Below are 18,659 nucleotides of genomic sequence, written 5' to 3' on the forward strand. Positions count from 1 at the left end.
TCTGACACCAGGTTTAACACTTTATACTACGTTGCTGCTCAGAAAATTAGGCATCTGAAATGCTGCATAACTTAATCCCACTTCCTTTTGTCTCATTCTAAGCATTGGTTATTAACTGGTAATGTACCTGCCACAGATTCATGGAACCAAGTTGACTCATTTTTGGAGATCTGGGACTCTGTGCCTTGGGTCAGGGTTAGAAGTCATCCCCAAAGTGGGAGCTAGTGCCCCAGAGAGGTCATGGCCCAACCCTAACGGGTATGTGATCAGTCATTTGGTGGGTATCAAGATGAGTCAGAGCCCATCCTTCCTGTGTGATCATTTAAAAGGTTCAAGAGACATAGTTTCTGGGCAATTTAATCATTTTATTAATAAGGCCAGCACATTGTCAATAAAATGATGATCATTTGGCCCTCTTAGACCAGAGACAATCACGGCACCAAGCTCTGGGCTTATATGTTCTTTTGGAAGAGGAGGGGCAATCAACTCTGATTGGTTATCACAACGGGAGGGGGGCTATATTAAAATGAGAGGCTGAGAGTGACATCATGTCACCCTTGGACAGAGAAACCATCTCTATACCCAGACCACCCTCAGCCTTGGATCTTCTCTTCAAAGAGTGTATGTCCCACCCAAGCCTGAGCAGAACACAGTCGCTACCCTACCAGGGTGGGATCTTAGTCCAATCTCGTCAGCAATGTTCTTCAAGAAACTGAACTTTTAAAATCAGGACTTTGCGGGGGCGGGCGGGCGGGGGGGGGGGGGGGGGGGGGGGGGGGGGGGAGGGAAGAGACTGGATCTCCCCAAGTCATTGGTTACGAATAATCATTTCTCTTGCCTGCAATGGCCGAGTTTGTCTCTAATACAACTGTTCTAGCCTTATCTCCCCCTTTCAACTGTTCTGGGTCCTGATCTCCCCTCTTCTGACCCTGGGGTCACTTCTTTGGAGCAGTGGTGTCAAACTCAGATAGAAGGGGTCCACTAAATCACATTAAGGATTCCTGCTGGCCTGTATTAACTTAGAAAAAAATCACACATTGTCATTATCTATGTTCTATTGCATTTTTATCTTGTTAAATATTTCCCAGTTACATTGTAACCTGGCTCTGGCCTCACTTGGGAGCATTGTAGCACCAAAGGATCTCACTTTCCAGGGCTGGTGGGAAAGTATTCCGCAGGGCAGGCCTTTATATTCAAACTTCCTGGCTCCTAGATAAGTGTTCTTTTAAAAATTGTTAGTTGGCAGATAAATGTATACTAAGGCAATTAAGGAATCGTCTGCTTTCGGTTTTAACTTTAAATTGTTTGTCGAGGCAACACGGGAGCCTGTCTCAAAGCCCGGAATACCTGAACACATAGTGGTTGGAAGGCTATGCTTACCACTTAACTTCTCCAGGCCCTAGACTAAGAATAAGAGTTCAAAAAAAGAAAAAAAAAGTATTGACCTGCATTGGTAGTGACCGTGCCTGCCTTTCGGGAGCTCACAGTCTAGCAGGGGAGCCCACTCACAAAAGCCTACCCAACCAGCGAGAAAAGGCAGGATGAACTGGAGATAATCAAGAGAGATCCACAGCTCTCCATCTCCCGACCTGGTGCCTTTGCACTGGCCGTGCACCCCATCTGGAATGCTCTCCTTCCATTACCACTAACTCCTGGCTGCCTTCGAGACTCAGCTAGGGTGCCCCCTCGGCCAGGAGGTCTTCCTGGTGGCCCCGGCTGGGAGTGCCTTCCCCGCTCAGACTGCCTTCCTTCTCGACCGTAGACACTTCATAGGAATACAGCCATTGACAATCACCTTAGAATGGAAGCTCCTCGAGGGCAGGGACAGTGTTGTTGCGGCCCGGCAAAAAAAGAGGCGCTTAATAAATGTTTGAGCAGTTTCTCCAGTTCCATTACATCTGACCCGGATCATAAAACTTTAGTAGGAAAAAAAATGGGGAGGAGGAGGTGGAAGGGGGGAACCTCGCTTCACGCCCTGAGTTCCAGGCTGCGCAGCCGCAGTCTGTACCACAGGAAGCAGGCGGGAGGAGAGGGGCGGGGCGGGGAGGCCGGGAGTCCGTCGCAGCTCGTGACGCCATCGGGAGGCGTCCGCTTGTGACACCACCGGGGCGCCGGCACTTCTCCGGGCTCCGGAGGGCTTCTGTGGCAGCTTGGCAGCGGCGCGCGGAAAGACATGAGCTGCGGTGGCATCCTCCTCCTGCGGGTGGCCGGGGTGGGCTCCCGCCGGGCCCTGGGCGCCCTCCCCCAGCGGAGGCGGGCGGCGGGCAGCCTCCGGCGGCTCCTGCACACCGGTCCGCGGTGCACGTCCTACGCCAAGGATCTGTTCCTGGGGAAGATCCAGAAGGTAACGGCCGTCCTGGCCCCAGCCCCGGCCCGGCCCGGCAGGTGGGGAGGGGGCCACGACCTCCCGGACCCCCGCCCCGGGCTCCCCAGTCAAGCCCCGCCGTTTGTCAGTTGTGGGAGCCCGAGCTCATCGCTTCGCCTCTCCGAGCCTCATTTCCCTCATCTGTAAAGGAGGCAGCAGCCAGGCCTGCGCAGCCTCTGGTTTGAACCCGTGTTTGTCGCTTCGAGGCTGGCGTGGTGCCGAGGCTGGACCGCCCCCTCCCCTCTCCGAGAGCCTCGCGTTCCTCCGTAGTCCGAGCGCTCCCCAAGGTCGATGTCACCTCCCAAGCCTCTGCACCTGACCCTTCCCGTCCCCCAGCACGGACGGCTCTGATGAGACCCTTTAGGAACCTTGGACCAGAAAAACAAACAAAGCACCTCTTTATGGTCATTATCCTCTAGCTGAAAGGTAGCATTTTCTTAAAAGATCTGAAAATATTCGGAGAAGGGGTCCATAGGCTTCACCAGGCTGCCGGCAAAGACGAAGAAGCCCTGATCTCCTTTTAAAAGTGAGGAAGCAGGCTTAGGAGAGGGGAGGTCACATTGTGAATTAGTGGCAGGACTGGGCAACGAACACACATCCGACTCTCAGTCCCATCATCTTTAGAAGAAAATTTTTTTGCTTTAAATTTATTTTCCCTAATGTTCTTTCTTTACCCCACCTCTCCCCTGACAATCACACCTCGGCAAACGAGTTCAAGCCTTCATTGCCTGTCACTGTTGGGAAGTCTCTACCTCCTATCCACTTTTTTTTTTATTTTTTTGCTGTCCACTTTTTCTTAATCCATCCCGAGGATGTGGCCAGATTAAAGTTCATTAAGTACAGCTTAAAGCTGTACCTAGTGTCCACTTTTTCTTAATCTATCCTAAGTATAGTGCCAGATAAATCTTAAGTACAGCTTTAAAATCCTCATTACCTTGCTGTTAAAACCTTTACTGGTTCCCTAAAGCCTATTGATTAGTTCCTGCTTAGGTGATTCTAGGCATCTATGTGAGTATTACCTCCTTCCATTCAGGGTATAATTTGTCCATTCCCTATAGTCTTGTCCAATATGAATCTTGTCCATGTCTTCCCAGGATTTTTAACATTTAGGTGCCACTTGCAGCAACTTAGCAACAATCCTGTTTTCCTTGACTCTTATTATGTAAAATTGCAGAGCTTAGACTCAGAAGAAACCTTAGAGATCATCTAAGTCAACCTCCTCATTTTAAAGGTGAGGAAACTGGGGCTCAGGTCCTAAAGTCACTACCAACATAGGGTTAGGACAAGGCAATATGACATGAAACCTCTCCCTAATTTGACATCAGCTCATTAAGGACCACTCTCTGGATCTAGTCATTAGACTGGTTCCAAATCTGAATGTATAATCACCTAAAATGTTTAATCCAGTCTAGCAGCGTCCAACTCAGCCTGAATGCTGCAAACCACATAAAGTGTAAGTGGGAAATGTTAAAATAAATAAACATAAAATATAGATACTATTAATTTGTGGTTTTCTAAGTCATTATGTGGCCATAGGGTTCCATTTCTGTTGGAGTTTGACACCACTGATCCAGCGCATACCACTCCATCTTGGCCACAAGGCTTGTATAAGAGGCTTTGTTACATACTCTGTTAAAGTCTAAGTTCACTATGCCAACTAGGTGGTGAACTAGATAAGAAAACTCTGCCTGGAGTCAGGAAGGACCTGAATTCAAATTCAGTCTCAGACACTTACTAGCTATGTGACTCTGGGTAAGTCACTTAACTCTGCATCAGTTTCTTCTTTTGTAAAATGAGCTGGCAAACCACTCCAGTATCTTTGCCAAGAAAATCCCAGATGGGGTCACAAAAAATTGGACATGACTTAAATGTCTTAACAACAAATACTATGTCCATGGCATTCCTTTGGTTTATCATTTTTGTTGCCTTGTCAGAAATAGGAAAGATTAGTCTGGCACAATCTGTTCTTGATGAACCCTAGCTAACTTTTAGTGATAACTGTATCTTTCTTAAATGCTCACAAACCACCTCTTGTGCTGGTATTATAGAATTCTTTCAGTAATCCAAGTCAAGCTCCCTGGTCTATAGTTGACAGATCTCTCTCTGTCTCTCTCCCTCTCACTTTTCCCCTTCTCCCTCCTTCCTCTTCCTCTTCTCTCCCTCCTCTCCTCCTTTTCCCCCTTCTCTTCCTCTCTCCCTCCCTCTCTTTCATCTTTCCTGTTTCTTTTCTCTCCCTCTTTCTCTGTCTCCTCTCTTTGTCATTCAGCGTTTTCCCTTCTCCAGTTTTATACCACCTCTACCCCTTTGATCAACACCAACTCAACATCATATCTAATTTCATTACCTAGGCTGAGCCTGGTGACTTGACATTTTTAAGAGCATGTAGAAGCTGTCTGACTATATCTTCATTTACTTTGCATTTCCTCTCTCTGTTAATCATTTTTGTTTTCTCATCTTTATTCAGCAACATATTGTACCTTTCTGTTTGTAATAGTGTCATCTTTGATGAAAAAAGCATATAGCTATATAGAACATAGACAGTAATCCTATATATGGGATCATTTAATGTCCTATGATTCTAAGAGCAACAACAAAAGTAATTGAATTTAAGTGGGGCAGCCTTTAACAAGACAGGACAGATACTGTAAGGGCACATTGAAGGACACCTTTGACCTATTTAGCATAGTGTTAATAATAGCTACTGGGAGAAAGGCATTCAGAAATGGCCTAATGACTAGGGTCTGTGAGGAAGAACAGCAGTTGGTCCAGAGCTGGCAGCGCTTGATAAAATTCTCAGCTTAGAATGCCAGTTTTAAGGATATGATCCAGTTTGTTCTATTTTATCTTGCTCCCAAATTTGCTGTAGTTTTCTACTTTAGCAACCAGTACCTCCTTTTTGGTCAGTCAGGCTGAGAATAGCAAATCCCCTTTTCACTTCCTCTGTCTTTTGAAGGCTGAAATTCTCATTGGGACAAGTTATATTTTCTGCCTTTAGCATAGAGAAAAGTCTTGCAGGTGTCTGGGTTCCCCATCACTATGGTATCCTCTTATTTGTGCCAGGTTTGTGATCTCCTTTCCAAGTGCCTTGTCTGATTTCTCCTTTCTGTCTAGGCAGTCTGTAGCATATCCCCAAAACAATATTACTTCTGTTTCTGTTTCTCTTGATCCTTATTCAGAGACTCCCTACCCAGTGCTCCCTCTTCAGATTCCTAGATTTCCTAATGAGTGTGTCTTCTTAATTTAGAATGCTATTCCACTCTGCTCTTTTTTTTTTTTTTGGAAGAAACTATGCTCAGCCAGAGTAATACTTCACTAGTAAGTTCTATCCCTGGCCTATAGCTATACAACACAATATGTAGTGGGTGAGTCCAGAACTGGTTCCCTACTGACTTTTTAGTTTCCAGGTTATCTTTTAGGGTCTTTGAACATTAAACATACAAAAATCAATGGTTTAATTTGTAGTTTGGTAGAGATCTATACTATCCTTATTTTTAACTCTTCTTATGCTATGGCATCATAAGCTAGTCTCCTTATGGATATAAGAATAGGGAAAACCACACAAGATTTTGAGTCTGTAGCATCGGCTTCCATTTCCAGCCCTGCTTTTTGCACATGACCTTGGGCACATACACCTCTCTGGCCTTCGGTTTCCTCATCTGTAAAATGAGGATGTTGGACCAGTTGATCTACAAGGTTCCTTTCAATTCTAAAGGCCTATGATCTTATGATCCAGTTGTCTTATTTTGCGATTTACCATTACCAGAATTCAGAGAGAGCTGTTAGCTTGGTAAAGTCTTGGTCTGTAAGTGAGGTTTCCCTGATGCTGGCTAGTATCAGTGCTTGGTCATCTTCCTCTTCCATATCACTCCATTAGTTCAGCCAAGTGGGTCATACCCTTTTGCACAGATTCTTTCATGTAGACCTCAGAGCCAGAGAAGAGTCCAATGTTGCGGCTGCCCTATGATAACTGCTTGTGATAATGAGTGCAGGCTGTGCACTCTTGAAAGCATTTCCCAGAAGACCATGTGTGTCTAACACCAACCTCCAGGTCCTTGGATATGGGAGCTGGAAAGGACTTTAGAGAGCCAGTAGTAGGATTGTTCTTTGGCCCTTAGATATTCCATGCTTACTGACGCATCTTTGTGCCTTGTTGCCCTTTTAAGTAGCAACACAATATGACTTGCACTGATGTTTGTGGTTGGTGAGGTCTGTGGAATCACAGTCCATTGAGCTTATACCTAGAGAGCTTTCCTTGTGCTTGTTCTTAATCCGTACTGTCACCCCGGTTTTACGGGACTATCTTGAATTTGCCATCATCCCATCTTTCCTGAGCTGTAGTCTCGTGTTGCCATTGCCTTTTGGACATTTCAAACTGAGTGTCCCATAGCCATCTCAAACTCAGCATATCCAAAACAACTAATTCTTTTCCCCTCCACATCAGTCTGTCTTCCTGGTACACTTATTTCTTTTGGGACACAGTCAGCAAGGCACACAATCTCCCTGATTTCTCCCTCTCATGCCTCATAGCCATTCATTTGCTCAGTCTTGTCAGCTTTCCCTTTACATTTCTCACATGTCCTTCTCTCCATTCACATCACATCCACCGTAGTTCAAGCCCTCATCACCTTTCATCTAGACAACTGCAGCAGCCTTCTCAGTAGTCTCACTGCCTCAGTCTCTCCTCTCTACTTCATCCTTCATGCAGCTACCAATGATATTCCAAAAGCACAGATGTCATCTCATTCCTCTAGTGGATAAACTCCAGTGGCTTCAATCTTTATTGACTCGGATCAAATACAGATTCCTCTGTTTGACATTTAAAGCTTTTCACAACCTTTCAGCCTTTTTTTTCACATTATTAACCTTCACTTACTCTATAGTCCAGCCAAAATGGCCTTCTTGCAGGTCCTCACAGGCAACATTCCGTCTCCCACCTCTGTTGTCTAGGCCAACTCTCATTCTTGTAATGCCCTTCCTTTTTGCCTCTGTCTCTTAGAATTCCTAGATATATGGATGTTCAAGGAGGACTAGCACCTGTAGTGTGAGGGCTTGCCAAACCCTTGTATCACTTGGCACTCATCTCTCACCTGTGGCTCCAAGAAGCTAGAGCACCTGCAGCAGCCACACCCTGGTAAACTGTGTCAGCTGATGGGCTAACCAGGTTAAGCCACAAACCCATAGGTGAGTTAGGAGGACGTCTGCCCCAAGTACGTGAAGACTTCCCCCAGTGGAATAGGTGGATGAGAACAATTTGTTCCAGTGGTCATGAAGACAGAAGAAGCAGACACTATGGAGTGCTTAGAGCTTGGTGAGACATCAAAGACCCCCAGGCCATCACCTGCTGTCTTGACTTTTTTCTTGCCACTGGACTTAAGTGACTCTGGAAGAGAACATGAGGCTGACTGTGCAATTCTGCCTCACTTAAATCTAATTCACGAAGGAGTCGAGACGTCACCCTGTGATATCATTGGGCCTCTTTGAAAACGTAGGACCAACAACAATCCCTAGATTGCTTCAAAGGTCACCCTAAGTGCCATCTCATACACAAGGCCTTTCTTGATCCCCCTTTCTTCCCAGCTGCTAAGTGCCAACCCCAGGAAATTACTTTAGATACATTTTATACTTCTCTGTGTACTGCAATAGAGTATAAGCTCTATGAGGGCAGACACTCCTTGTTTTTTGTTTTTATATCCCCAGCACCTAGTATAATGCTTGTCACAAAGTAGCTGCTCAATAAATGCACACTGATGGTAAATTTTGTGTCTTCATACTTGAGAGTATAAAATAAAGTGAATCTGACTGCTGTTCTTACTGCAGGCTTCTCCATTTTGCCTTAGTCTTGGCATCTCATCCTTTTCCCTTCTAAGTTAATATTCTTACACTTAGGCAGGTATCTACTTGTGTTGGGAAGGTATATGTTGAAAAGGTTCAATAAGACAGTTCCTTCTCACTCTTGATTGATTGGCTGAGGTGAGAGGAGAGCCATCTTTGTTTTTCAGTGATGCTATCCATGACAGTGTGTATTGGAGCAACTACTGAACATGACTTGACTGAGAAGAACAGTTGGATGGGGAATGAGGGGGAATAAGACATCCCTACCTCGAACAAAAAAGCCTATGCAAGTAACCTCCTAGGATGTTTATTAAGTTGTTCAGTATAGAAAGGCAAAAATAAAAGTACCTCAGGACCACAGGGTTCTGAGAAGCCATATTTTGAAATACTCTGGCACTGTCCATTACCTAGTGATATTTTTGTAGATAGTCCAAGCAGAACATTGGTTCAAAAAGACAGATTTTTGTATCTTTTTTTATATCACCAAAATTTCTTCTAGTATCCCTTTCCATCCCATAAAACAAATTATATTTTAAAGAAAAAGAGGGAAAAGATCAGCAAAATTGATCAATATATTGAAAAAGTCTGAAAATATGCAATTTACCATACCAGCCCATGGACCTCCCACCTCAGTAAAGGAATGAGATGGGGGTGTCTTCTCATGACCCTATTTTTGAATTTCCAGAATTTCACAGCAGCTAAATTTTATTGTTTGTGGTTGTTCAATCCCTTCACTTTGACATCTTTATTAAACTTAATGTGACAGTGGCATGCCATGAAGCCTCAAACCAAAGTAAAGGTCTGCAGGTTATCATCAATGTTCTGCTGCTGTGACTATTAAACTTGGACCTTCAGATCTAGTTTCTTAAATAAAGTGTATTTCTTTTTTTATTTAGGAGGCATTTAATGAGAAAACAAAAGTAACCAATGAGGTTCTTTGTTGCAATCAGTCCAGCAACATAGAAGATTCTCTTACGCATTTTGACTTTTCTGAGCTCTATGTTGGGGAACCCTGGAAGTAGTAAACTTTCCCTCATTCCCTTCTATCTTTCCCTTTGATTTCTAAGTGAAGGTAGGGCTAAGACACACGATCACAAAATCCATCCTGTTAGAAGAGGTTGAAATTCAGTAGTGTCTAAAAGACCATTTCTGCCAAAAGTCAAAGTTCTGGTGGGGCCATGGGAAGCCTCATCCCTTGTTAAGCCAAAGACTTGAGGTCAGCTGTTTATCTGTTCTAAAAGTAGCCAAGGCTTGCCCTCTAGAAGGCATATAGGTTTATCTAGGTCATGGCTACTTGGCCTTATAAATTGTAGCTTGTGTCCTAGTAGATGTTGTCCCAGTACCTTAGCCTTGGGTCCTTTTGGATTGGGCCAAAAACTGAATCCTGAGATTAACTCATTTTGACCCAGAAGCTTATAATGAATGTTTAAACAACTACAGCAAAAACCCAGACTTTTGCTTAAATTAACCTTGTTTTGAAATTATTTGGGTTCATTTTAAGCTTTAGGTACACTAAGTCTGAGCAATTTTTCATTTATTCTGAGTTGTCATAAGTATTCTTCATTGTCTTTCACTTTGCCTCTTCTAGTACGCGTGTGTTCTTTCAAAGTGCTGGTTTTCTCACTTTGCTTTATTGCATGTGGATCTTTTTTGTTTTCTTCGTATACTTGATGCTTGTCATTCTCAATTGCATTATAGCATTCTGTGAACTTAGTGAAGCACTATTTAACCCTTCCCCTAGGTCATCAGCAGAGTTTTAAAGATTGGGGTTTTGGTTTTTGTTTTGGATTGTATGTAATACTATGAACATCTTTGAATACTTAGCTCTTTTTTTATAATGACATTTTAAGGGTTTATTATTACAAATAGAAAATTTTAAGTCAAAAGGTATGGCTATTTATTTTGGCTTCGTTTTTATAGTTCAGGGTCCATATGGTCAAAACTGTCTAAGGTCTTTACGGTAGCAATATATGGCTGTGAAAGTTGGATTATAAAGAAAGGTTTTGGACCATGGTGCTGGAGAAGACTTTTGAGAGTCCCTTGGACAGCAAGAAGATCAAATCAGTCAATACTTAAAGAAATTAACTCAGGCTACTTGATGGAAGGTCAAATACTGAAGCAGAAGCTTAAATACTTTGACCACATAATGAAAAGACAGGCCTCGCCTGATGTTGGGACAGCAGAAGATGAGATGGAGGGTGTTGTGGAAACAACAAACATGAGCTAGACTTCCAGAGATAGTGGAGGGTAGAAGGGCCTAGTGTGCTGTGGCCCACAGGCCAGGAAGAGTCAGGCATGGCTGAACAACTTCACAACAAAGCATTTACTGCACTCAAAGGTTTGCAGAGCAGTTTGATACAGTTATATATGTGCAATCATGTAAAACCTATTTCCTTGTTAGTTATGTTGTAAAAGAAGAAACCATTTGCAAAACAATTACAGTTTGCAAAAGGGAAAAAAAGCCACGAAAAATTGAGAAAGTGAAAATAGTATGCTTTGATTTGCATTCAGCCTCCAGCAGTTCTTTCTCTGGATGTGGACAGCATTTTTCCATCATGAGTCTGAAAGCGCTTTGAAATTTATAGATGACATCTTGCTGGTGAGGACAGCTACCCTCACATTAGTTACTTCAGCCAGGTGGAAAGCCTGGATAAAAATGCCCACAAAAGCAGCTTTTTAGTATACCAAAATTAACATGGGGCTTTGTCTTTGTTAAACCTGGAAACCTTCAGAACGAAGCCCTTTGAAAGGGGCCCAGCATGGAAAGGTATATGGAAGCAGTTCACTTCCTTGTAATCAGAGTACAGGAATACTTTTTGGTTCTTCCCCAAATCCTCTTTCAAAAAGCTTTTGCGAAGCTCTTTTTTTTTTAAACATCACTGTCACTTCTTCCCCACCCCACCCTCCCACAGACTCTCTCCCTTGTAATAAGTATAGTTAAGCAAAACAAATCAACACATTGATCATGTTTGAAAAAGTCGGCCTTGTGAATACAGAGAAGCGTGGAAACATTTCCACGAATTCATGAGGAGTGAAGTCAGCAGAGCCAAGAAGACAGTACTCACAATGACTACAGCATCGATGGAAAGAATTGCTACCATAAAACAATCAGACTGGATGCTTTCCTGATCAAGCGCAGCTCCAAAGAGGAGATTGCAAGATCGTATGAAGACATCTCCAGCCACTCCTTTACAGAGGTTGGAGGGACACAGGTGTGGAACAGGGCAGGTTACTTTCATATTTATTCAACATATCATTCTGTTTTGTTAACTTTTTTCTTTTCCTCTTTTTCTTTAGAAAAGATTCTGTTATGTGGAATAGCTTTTGGGGAAGTTATCAATAAAATCATCAAAAGACACCAAATGCCAAAAAAAGAAAATTTATACCTCATTCAACACTCCTCGTTCTTATATTTTTCCTCCCAATGTAGTTAGTATGTAGAATAATGCCTAAATATTTTCGTTCCCTCACAGCTCAACTAAAGTTCCCTTTTTCTGTATCTTAAGGTAGTCGGTGTCCTATAGAGAGAGATCCCTGTCAAAGGGATGTGGCTCAGGAAATAAGCACCATCACATAGTCTAGCGCTGTGCCCATCTTCCAAAAGCATAATTTCCTTAGGAATGGATTGGATAGCATTTAACTATAAAAATGATAACTTTATTGAATATTGCCATTTTTCTAGAAAGAAGTTTTTCCATATCCAGAAGTCACGCTAGATGAATTAAATGATATAAAGCAGTTTGTGGTACCAGTAGAAAAATTCTTCAATGAAGGTGTGTGTTCTTTTCCTTTTTTATCAGAAATGTTAACTAACAAATTCCTGTTTTCTGTGACTATCAATTTGACTTGAAAAATCTTTAATGATTTCTATGCACTTCACAGAAACAATATACATAGGAAAGATCTGTTTTCTGAAAATAAGCTAGTTATGTAAAAACATTAAATGCTGGTATTTTAAAAATTGCTCTGATAGAAGTTTTAAAATACAAGAATCACAGAAGCTTACAGCTCAGAAACTTAGAGATGTTATCTGGCCCAACCTCATGAAAAAACCCAACTGTTACCATTCTGGGCAGGTAATCAAACAGCCCACTGACAGATCACAAAATTAATTGTGTATTTTTGTAATGAATTAAAAAAAAAAACTAAGAGACTTACTTCCCTTACTGTTGTTAAAAATTGCTTAATTATGTGGGGCCAACCAGTACTACGCTAAGTATATTTCATTTTTAGGCTCATCTATAGGTGTTCTTAAACTGAATAGCCTAAATTAATTAAATATGTTTAATTTTACATATTTCTAATGTTTTCTGTTTGTCAGTGGACTCTCAAAAAATTGATCAAGATGGTGTAATTCCTCAAGAGGCTTTGGATGAATTAAAGCAGCTGGGCCTCTTTGGCATGTTGATTCCAGAACAATATGGTAAGTAACCATAACTGCACAATTATATTTCTCATGAAAAAACGTTTTGGGTTCTCTCTGAAGCTTGAAAGTTAACATTTTTACCAATAGCCATGCATTTGTTTCCTGGAATCCCCTCCTTGTTTCCAGAGAACATGAGTAAACTCCAGGGTGTAGAAAATTACTTTGGAACAGTGTGTGACAGTTCTGTCATTTTGAAAGGCATTTCATCATGCTTTGTGATTGTTTATAAGAACAGAAGCATTCTATATGGAATCCTCTAAGATCAAGAGGAGGATTTGCAAATAAAGACTGCATCACTCCTTAGGAGCAGGATTTTCAGCACTGTTTTGCAGACTATAAAGTATCAAAATGATGACGTGGTCAGGATTTGCAAGTCATTTGTAGCAAGAGGAAAGAATTACCAACTCTTAGCTTTTCCCATCCAGACTCCCTTCCTCTTCTTTTCCTGTTGGTTATTTATAGTGATTTTCAAATTGAATTTTGAAATCTCCAAAACCACCTGTAAGGCATATAGAGGGAAAATCTCATGCCTTCAGATGTCACTAATTGTCACTGGGCTGAAACTGAACTTGGGACTATCTAGAAATAGAGACTGTTAAATAATTTAATAAGATAAAAGAATTCGTTAAATTAATGGCATAAATGAGTTTGTCGGGAGGCCCTAACCTTAACAGAACAAACTTGAACAGCTTTTGACATATCCATTGGTTGTATGCACATGGAGTTTCCTTATTAAAAACTTTTGCCTGCTTATCAAAACACAGTAGGGCTTCTACTTGGAAACAGAAACTCTGACCTACTAAAGTAGAAATGTATGTAACCAGTACAGATTGCTACTTCTAGAAGCCTATCTTGGCTAGGGTGAGCACTGTACTCTCTCTAATGTTCAGTTTCTGAATATTGGCTTCTTCCTTGCTGCCTAGAGACCCTCACATCTCCTCCATCTTCAGAAACCCCTCATTGCACCCGGCCATACCCACTAGCTGTCATCCTAGTTCTCCTCCCCTTCTCTGTTCAGTTTCTTGAAAAAGTCATCTATTGAAGTTGCCTTCATGTCTTCTTTCACTCTCTTTTAACTCTGATCTTATCAAACTACTCTCCAGAATTGCCTCTTTTTTTTTTTTTTGAGGCAGTCGGAGTTAAGTGACTTGCCCAGGGTCACCCAGTAAGTGTCAGATGTCTCAGTGATCTCTTACTTACAGTATCTACTACCCTTTCTCATTCCTTCTCCTTATGGACCCTTTCTGCATCAGTGGACTCTCTTGTCTCTGGGCTTTTGTGACTCTACTTTCTCTTGGTTTCTCTCATAACTGTCTGACCCTTCCTTCTGCCTTCTTGGTTGGATCTTCATCCTTGTCGCACCTCCTAATTTTCCTCCAAGAGTCTTTTCTTTTCTCTCTATACTCTCTCTCCCACAGGTTTAATTATCTCTATGCAGATGATTCCCTGATCTACATACCTAGCCCTGGCCTCTCTCCAGAGCTCTACTTCAACATTTCCAGTTGTCTATTGGACATTTTGAATGGGATGTGCTATTGATATTTCAAACTCAAAATGTCCAAAATAGAGCTCGTTATCTTCTTTCTCCTCCCTCTACCCAATCGCTTCTGAACTTCCCTGTTGCTTTTGAGGGTACCCACATTCCCTTAGTCACCTAGGTTTGCATTGGCATCATCCTTGACTTCTGACTCTCAGTGATCCTATAACCTGCTGTTTGTCAAATACTGCTACTTCTGCCTTTGGCACTTTCTCTTAGATACCTCATTTCTAAAATCACACAGCTGCCTCCCTAATTCAGGCCCTTGTCCCCTCTCTCCTGAACTGTATAATGGCTTCTCATTGGTTTTCCTTCTCAGACCTCTCTGCACTCCAGTTTATCCTCCACACAGCTGATGAAGTGACTTTTCTAAAGCACAAATCTAACCACGTCACCTCTGTACTCAGGAAGCTCCATTGTCTCCCTCTTACTTCCAGAATCAAGTAGAATTGTCTTTCATTTGGCTTTTCCAGCTCTTTCCAGCCTGTTCCCTTCCTGCCTTCCCAGTTTGCTTGGGCTTGATTTCCCTCCACAGTTCAGCGGCGCTGCCCTGCTTTTGTTCCTTCATCTGCCATTTCATCTCCCACCTTCATGTGCTTGTACGCTCGTTCCCCACCCCTGGAAGACTCTCCCTCCTCACCTCCACCTCTTGACTTCCCCCCCAGCCACTGGAGCTCTGAGGTTAGGTGCACCTTCCTTCCAATCCTGCTGTGGGTTTAGACCTGTCTCTTCCATTAGAACAGAAGCTTCATGAGGGGGCTGTTTCTGTGTTTTTGCCTTCCTCTTTATCCTCAGAAATTAGCATGTGTTTGGTTTGCAGTAAGTAGTTAACAAATGGTTGATTGATTGCTCCAGTCCTTGGTCCATTTTCCTCCAGTGAAGATGATTCTTTTTATAATGCCTCTGTGGTACATTACACTAAAAACATTTTCCGATTATGTTTTAATTTGCACGGGGTCTAGATAGATGGATATTTTTACAATTCTAATTGTAATTCATAATATAGTTGTAATAGTAACAACGTTCATGTATCTGGTATCTTATAAAGTGTTTTCACAGACATTGTGTGGTCTCACAGCCCCATGAGATAGTTAAAGTATTGTGATTTCCCGCTTACAGAGATGCTCTTGTCCAAGGTTATACAGCTTGGATGTGAAATCAAGAAAAGCCCAATGTGATGTGTACTCTTGGTATTTCCTCTGCATCATTATCAAGGCTTTCAAGTAGACTTACTTGCTTTGGCACTAATAAAAATGTGTTCATCTTTAACAGGTGGCCTTGGTTTATCACATATTATGTATGCGCGTTTAGGAGAAATCTTTGCTCAGGATGGAGCCATTGCAGTCACTTTGGCTGCACATCAATCAATAGGACTAAAGGTACTGCTCAGCTGGCATTTTGCTTTCCAGTGTGCTGGTCTTGGCCATCCCCTGCCCCACCCCCGAACTCTTCTGTGGGAAGCAGTAACATGTTCCCTCTTTTCTAAAGAAGCCATATGGTTCTAATGTGACCAATACAAGCCTCCCTATATTTTCCAGCCATAGATTTTAATGCTGCAATTCCTTCTACTATAACTCAGGCTCTCTCACAACAAAGACTAGGACTGAACATGTTTTAGGGTTGTAGGGAAAATGTTGCTGCAAGAGCTTCTTGAAGGCATGACCTGTTTAACAGGAACACACTCCCTGTTGGAGCATTTTTTGATAAGAGGCAAACAGGTAGGATCCAGTTGGATCAGAGAGAGGTGTGAGGGTTGTTGTGCTCATGGGAACACAAAGTGAAAGAGGTGGTGGAGTAGGAGAGACTGGATTTTTATGCCTCACCTGCCAAGAATGTGCACTTCTACCTTGTAGAAAAAGACACCATAATGTACACTTTTTAAAAAAAAATGAATAGGTGAAAGGACGGTTCTTTCTAAATAAGTGTGTGTAGGAGCTCAGTCCATGACTGAGCATTCATTCCTAGGGTGTTGGGCAGGTAGAAGGCAGGTCCAGAAAACAAAACTTGCCCAATTCTTTTTTAGGCTAAGATAATTATACGTAACTTCTTGTGAAACAGGAAATATGTAACCTACCTGCTCTGATCGAATTGAAAACAGTCAGTTCTCTGACTTTAGGTCATGGTTGTGTATGGTAACATCTGTTCTGTACCGTATCTACCTGCCATTGATTTCATTCTGACCAGGATGTGTGGTGCATGAAGATACCACTGCTCTGTTTTTAGCTTTCCTTTAGTTTACTTTGTGTTATTTCTTCAGCACAAGGCACTGTGAATATTCTAGAAAGTTAATCTGTAAGGTTAATTTCTGCGACTAGTGACTAGGTGATGAATCCCTATTAAATATTTTGCACTTTGATTCAGTATCTGGAGGCAGTTTTTTAAAAGTCTTTTAAAAAAGCATCCAGTTTTCATCATTTTTCAAAGTTTTAAAAAATCTCAGTGACATTTTTTGTCTTTGTCTATAACCTTCCTTTCCAAACACAGAGTGTCCCACAAGTCATAGGGCCATTTTAAGCCACAGCACATTCTGTTTGTTGAGAGGGAGATGATTCCATCCATGAAATCTGTGGGGCCACCCCTGGGCCACCAGGGTCTGTCTGACTGTCCACCCCCATCGTGAGGAAGCGGGCCCTCTTCTGGGGCAGGCCCCTGTGGAATCTAGTCTTCTGGGTTTGATCTAAGTCTAGAAACCAAAGCTTAGTTTTCCTGTGTGCAGAGGGTGAAGGGCTCTTGGGCTGGTGCCACTCCCACATACTCACAGCAACGCTGTGTCTTTGTCGCATGTGAAGGAGGAGAATAGGATGTGAAGAGGAGGTGTCGAGTTTGGTACATAAACATAGACATAAACATGTGAGCCAACAGGGTTTCCATTTGGCCCTATTGTGTCTGATTCGGAACTGATAAACAAAATCTGGCCCCCTGAAAAGTTTGAGAATAATTGTATTTTTATTCAAATAGAGTCACAAGAGAGCGAGTGCCAAAGCAACCCTATGTCACACCAGCTCTTGTTGGTAAATCATTTGGCCCCAGACTGCCCCACTGAGCTACACTCTGTGTTTTCGGTCTTCATGATGTTAGGATCGATTTGATTTATCAGAAATGACCTGAGAGAGATGCTTTCCAGGTGTCTTACATATATATTTTCATTATTTCATTTGCTTTTTAACTTTTTGAAATATTTAACATTTGTAAACTTTGAGTACAAGCCTACTTTTCTTTGATGATTATTTTTTTTCTCCTTTGAAATAACTATTTGCTAAAGAAGGTCTTTCACGAACACAATTTAACTTTTTTTCTCTTTTTGATTTGGTGTTAACTGAATGCATCATTGTCTACGTGTGTTTTAGGGCATCCTTTTGGCTGGCACTGAGGAGCAGAAAGCAAAATATTTGCCTAAACTGGCAACTGGGGAACATATTGCAGCTTTCTGTCTCACAGAGACAACAAGGTAGGTGACTTGTTTTGTTATTTCATAAGTTTAGAAGTGTAAAATTTTTGAAAAGTAATTGACAACCAGCATTTCCAAGATTCAAGGGGAAAAATCACAAGAAAGAAAAAACAAAAAACAACAAAAGAAAGAGAAAATAGTATGCTTCTATCTGCATTGAGACTCCATATTCTTTCTCTGGATGTAGACAGCATTTTCCATTATGAGTCTTTTTGAATTGTCTAAGATCATTGTATTGCTGAGAAGAGTTAAGTCTATCATAGCTGATCATTGCCAAATGTTTTTAGACTCCATGTATTAAAGGAAAAAGGCCAGAGACTGGTTATATCACACAAGCAAAATGTATTGCTAACATCTGTTACCTTAACCACCGGATCAGAGACTTAGTGCTAGGAGGGACATTGAGTTCAGTCCTCCTCATGTTGCAGATGAAGTCACTTAGTCCCAGAGAAGTTAAGTGACTTAACTAGGCTCACATAGCTAATAAGTGTCTAAAGCACAATTGGAACTCGTATCTTCCATATTCCAGAACTAGCACTCTGTCTACTACACCATGCTACAGAGACACCCAAGGTAGAATGTGCCATCCCAAGGGCAGTGAACATAGTGGGATAGTTCTACCGCCAGGGTTCCAGACTTCCGTGTTTGTATCATTTGTAGCTGCAGTTAGCTTTCAGACAGCCAACTTCTAGTTGAGCCCTGTGGTTAAGATGCTTCGTTGTCTGGTCTCCAAGGCTACTCAAGAGGCGTAGCTGTCCTCTTTTCATATAAAAGGTGTCTTCTTAGGACTTAGAGTTTAGTAGGGGCTGTGCTGCATACACAGCCCTAATGGGTATATTGGCATGAAGAAGATGTGCATTGTTTTGTGAAATCTGGGGAGGAGAAAGATCCTTGCTGACTGTAAGACATTGGCAGGACTACTTGCCTGGAGTGGCATTTGAGCTTGCCTTTGAAGCATGGCTAATGTCAGTGGGCATGGGGTCACAAGGCCCAACAGTCTTCCTTCACAAGCTTGGGAAAATAAATGCCCCCACACCAGGGCAGAAGGCCA

The 18,659-nt window shown here is 42.2% G+C and overlaps 1 protein-coding gene across 1 annotated transcript in view; it reads left to right on the forward strand.

Moving 5' to 3' along the window:
- The first annotated feature begins 2,079 nt into the window (after positions 1-2,079).
- Positions 2,080-18,659, forward strand: part of ACAD9 (acyl-CoA dehydrogenase family member 9) — a 53,277-nt gene continuing 36,697 nt past the window's right edge. The window contains exons 1-5 of the mRNA XM_036739085.1: positions 2,080-2,344; positions 11,880-11,970; positions 12,519-12,620; positions 15,433-15,539; positions 17,508-17,608. Of these exons, the coding sequence (XP_036594980.1) occupies positions 2,174-2,344; positions 11,880-11,970; positions 12,519-12,620; positions 15,433-15,539; positions 17,508-17,608 (572 nt within the window). The 5' untranslated portion in view covers positions 2,080-2,173. The remainder of the gene's footprint in view (positions 2,345-11,879; positions 11,971-12,518; positions 12,621-15,432; positions 15,540-17,507; positions 17,609-18,659) is intronic.

This window comes from Trichosurus vulpecula, chromosome 9 (genome assembly GCF_011100635.1).
Source record: "Trichosurus vulpecula isolate mTriVul1 chromosome 9, mTriVul1.pri, whole genome shotgun sequence".
Classification (NCBI taxonomy): Eukaryota; Metazoa; Chordata; class Mammalia; order Diprotodontia; family Phalangeridae; genus Trichosurus; species Trichosurus vulpecula.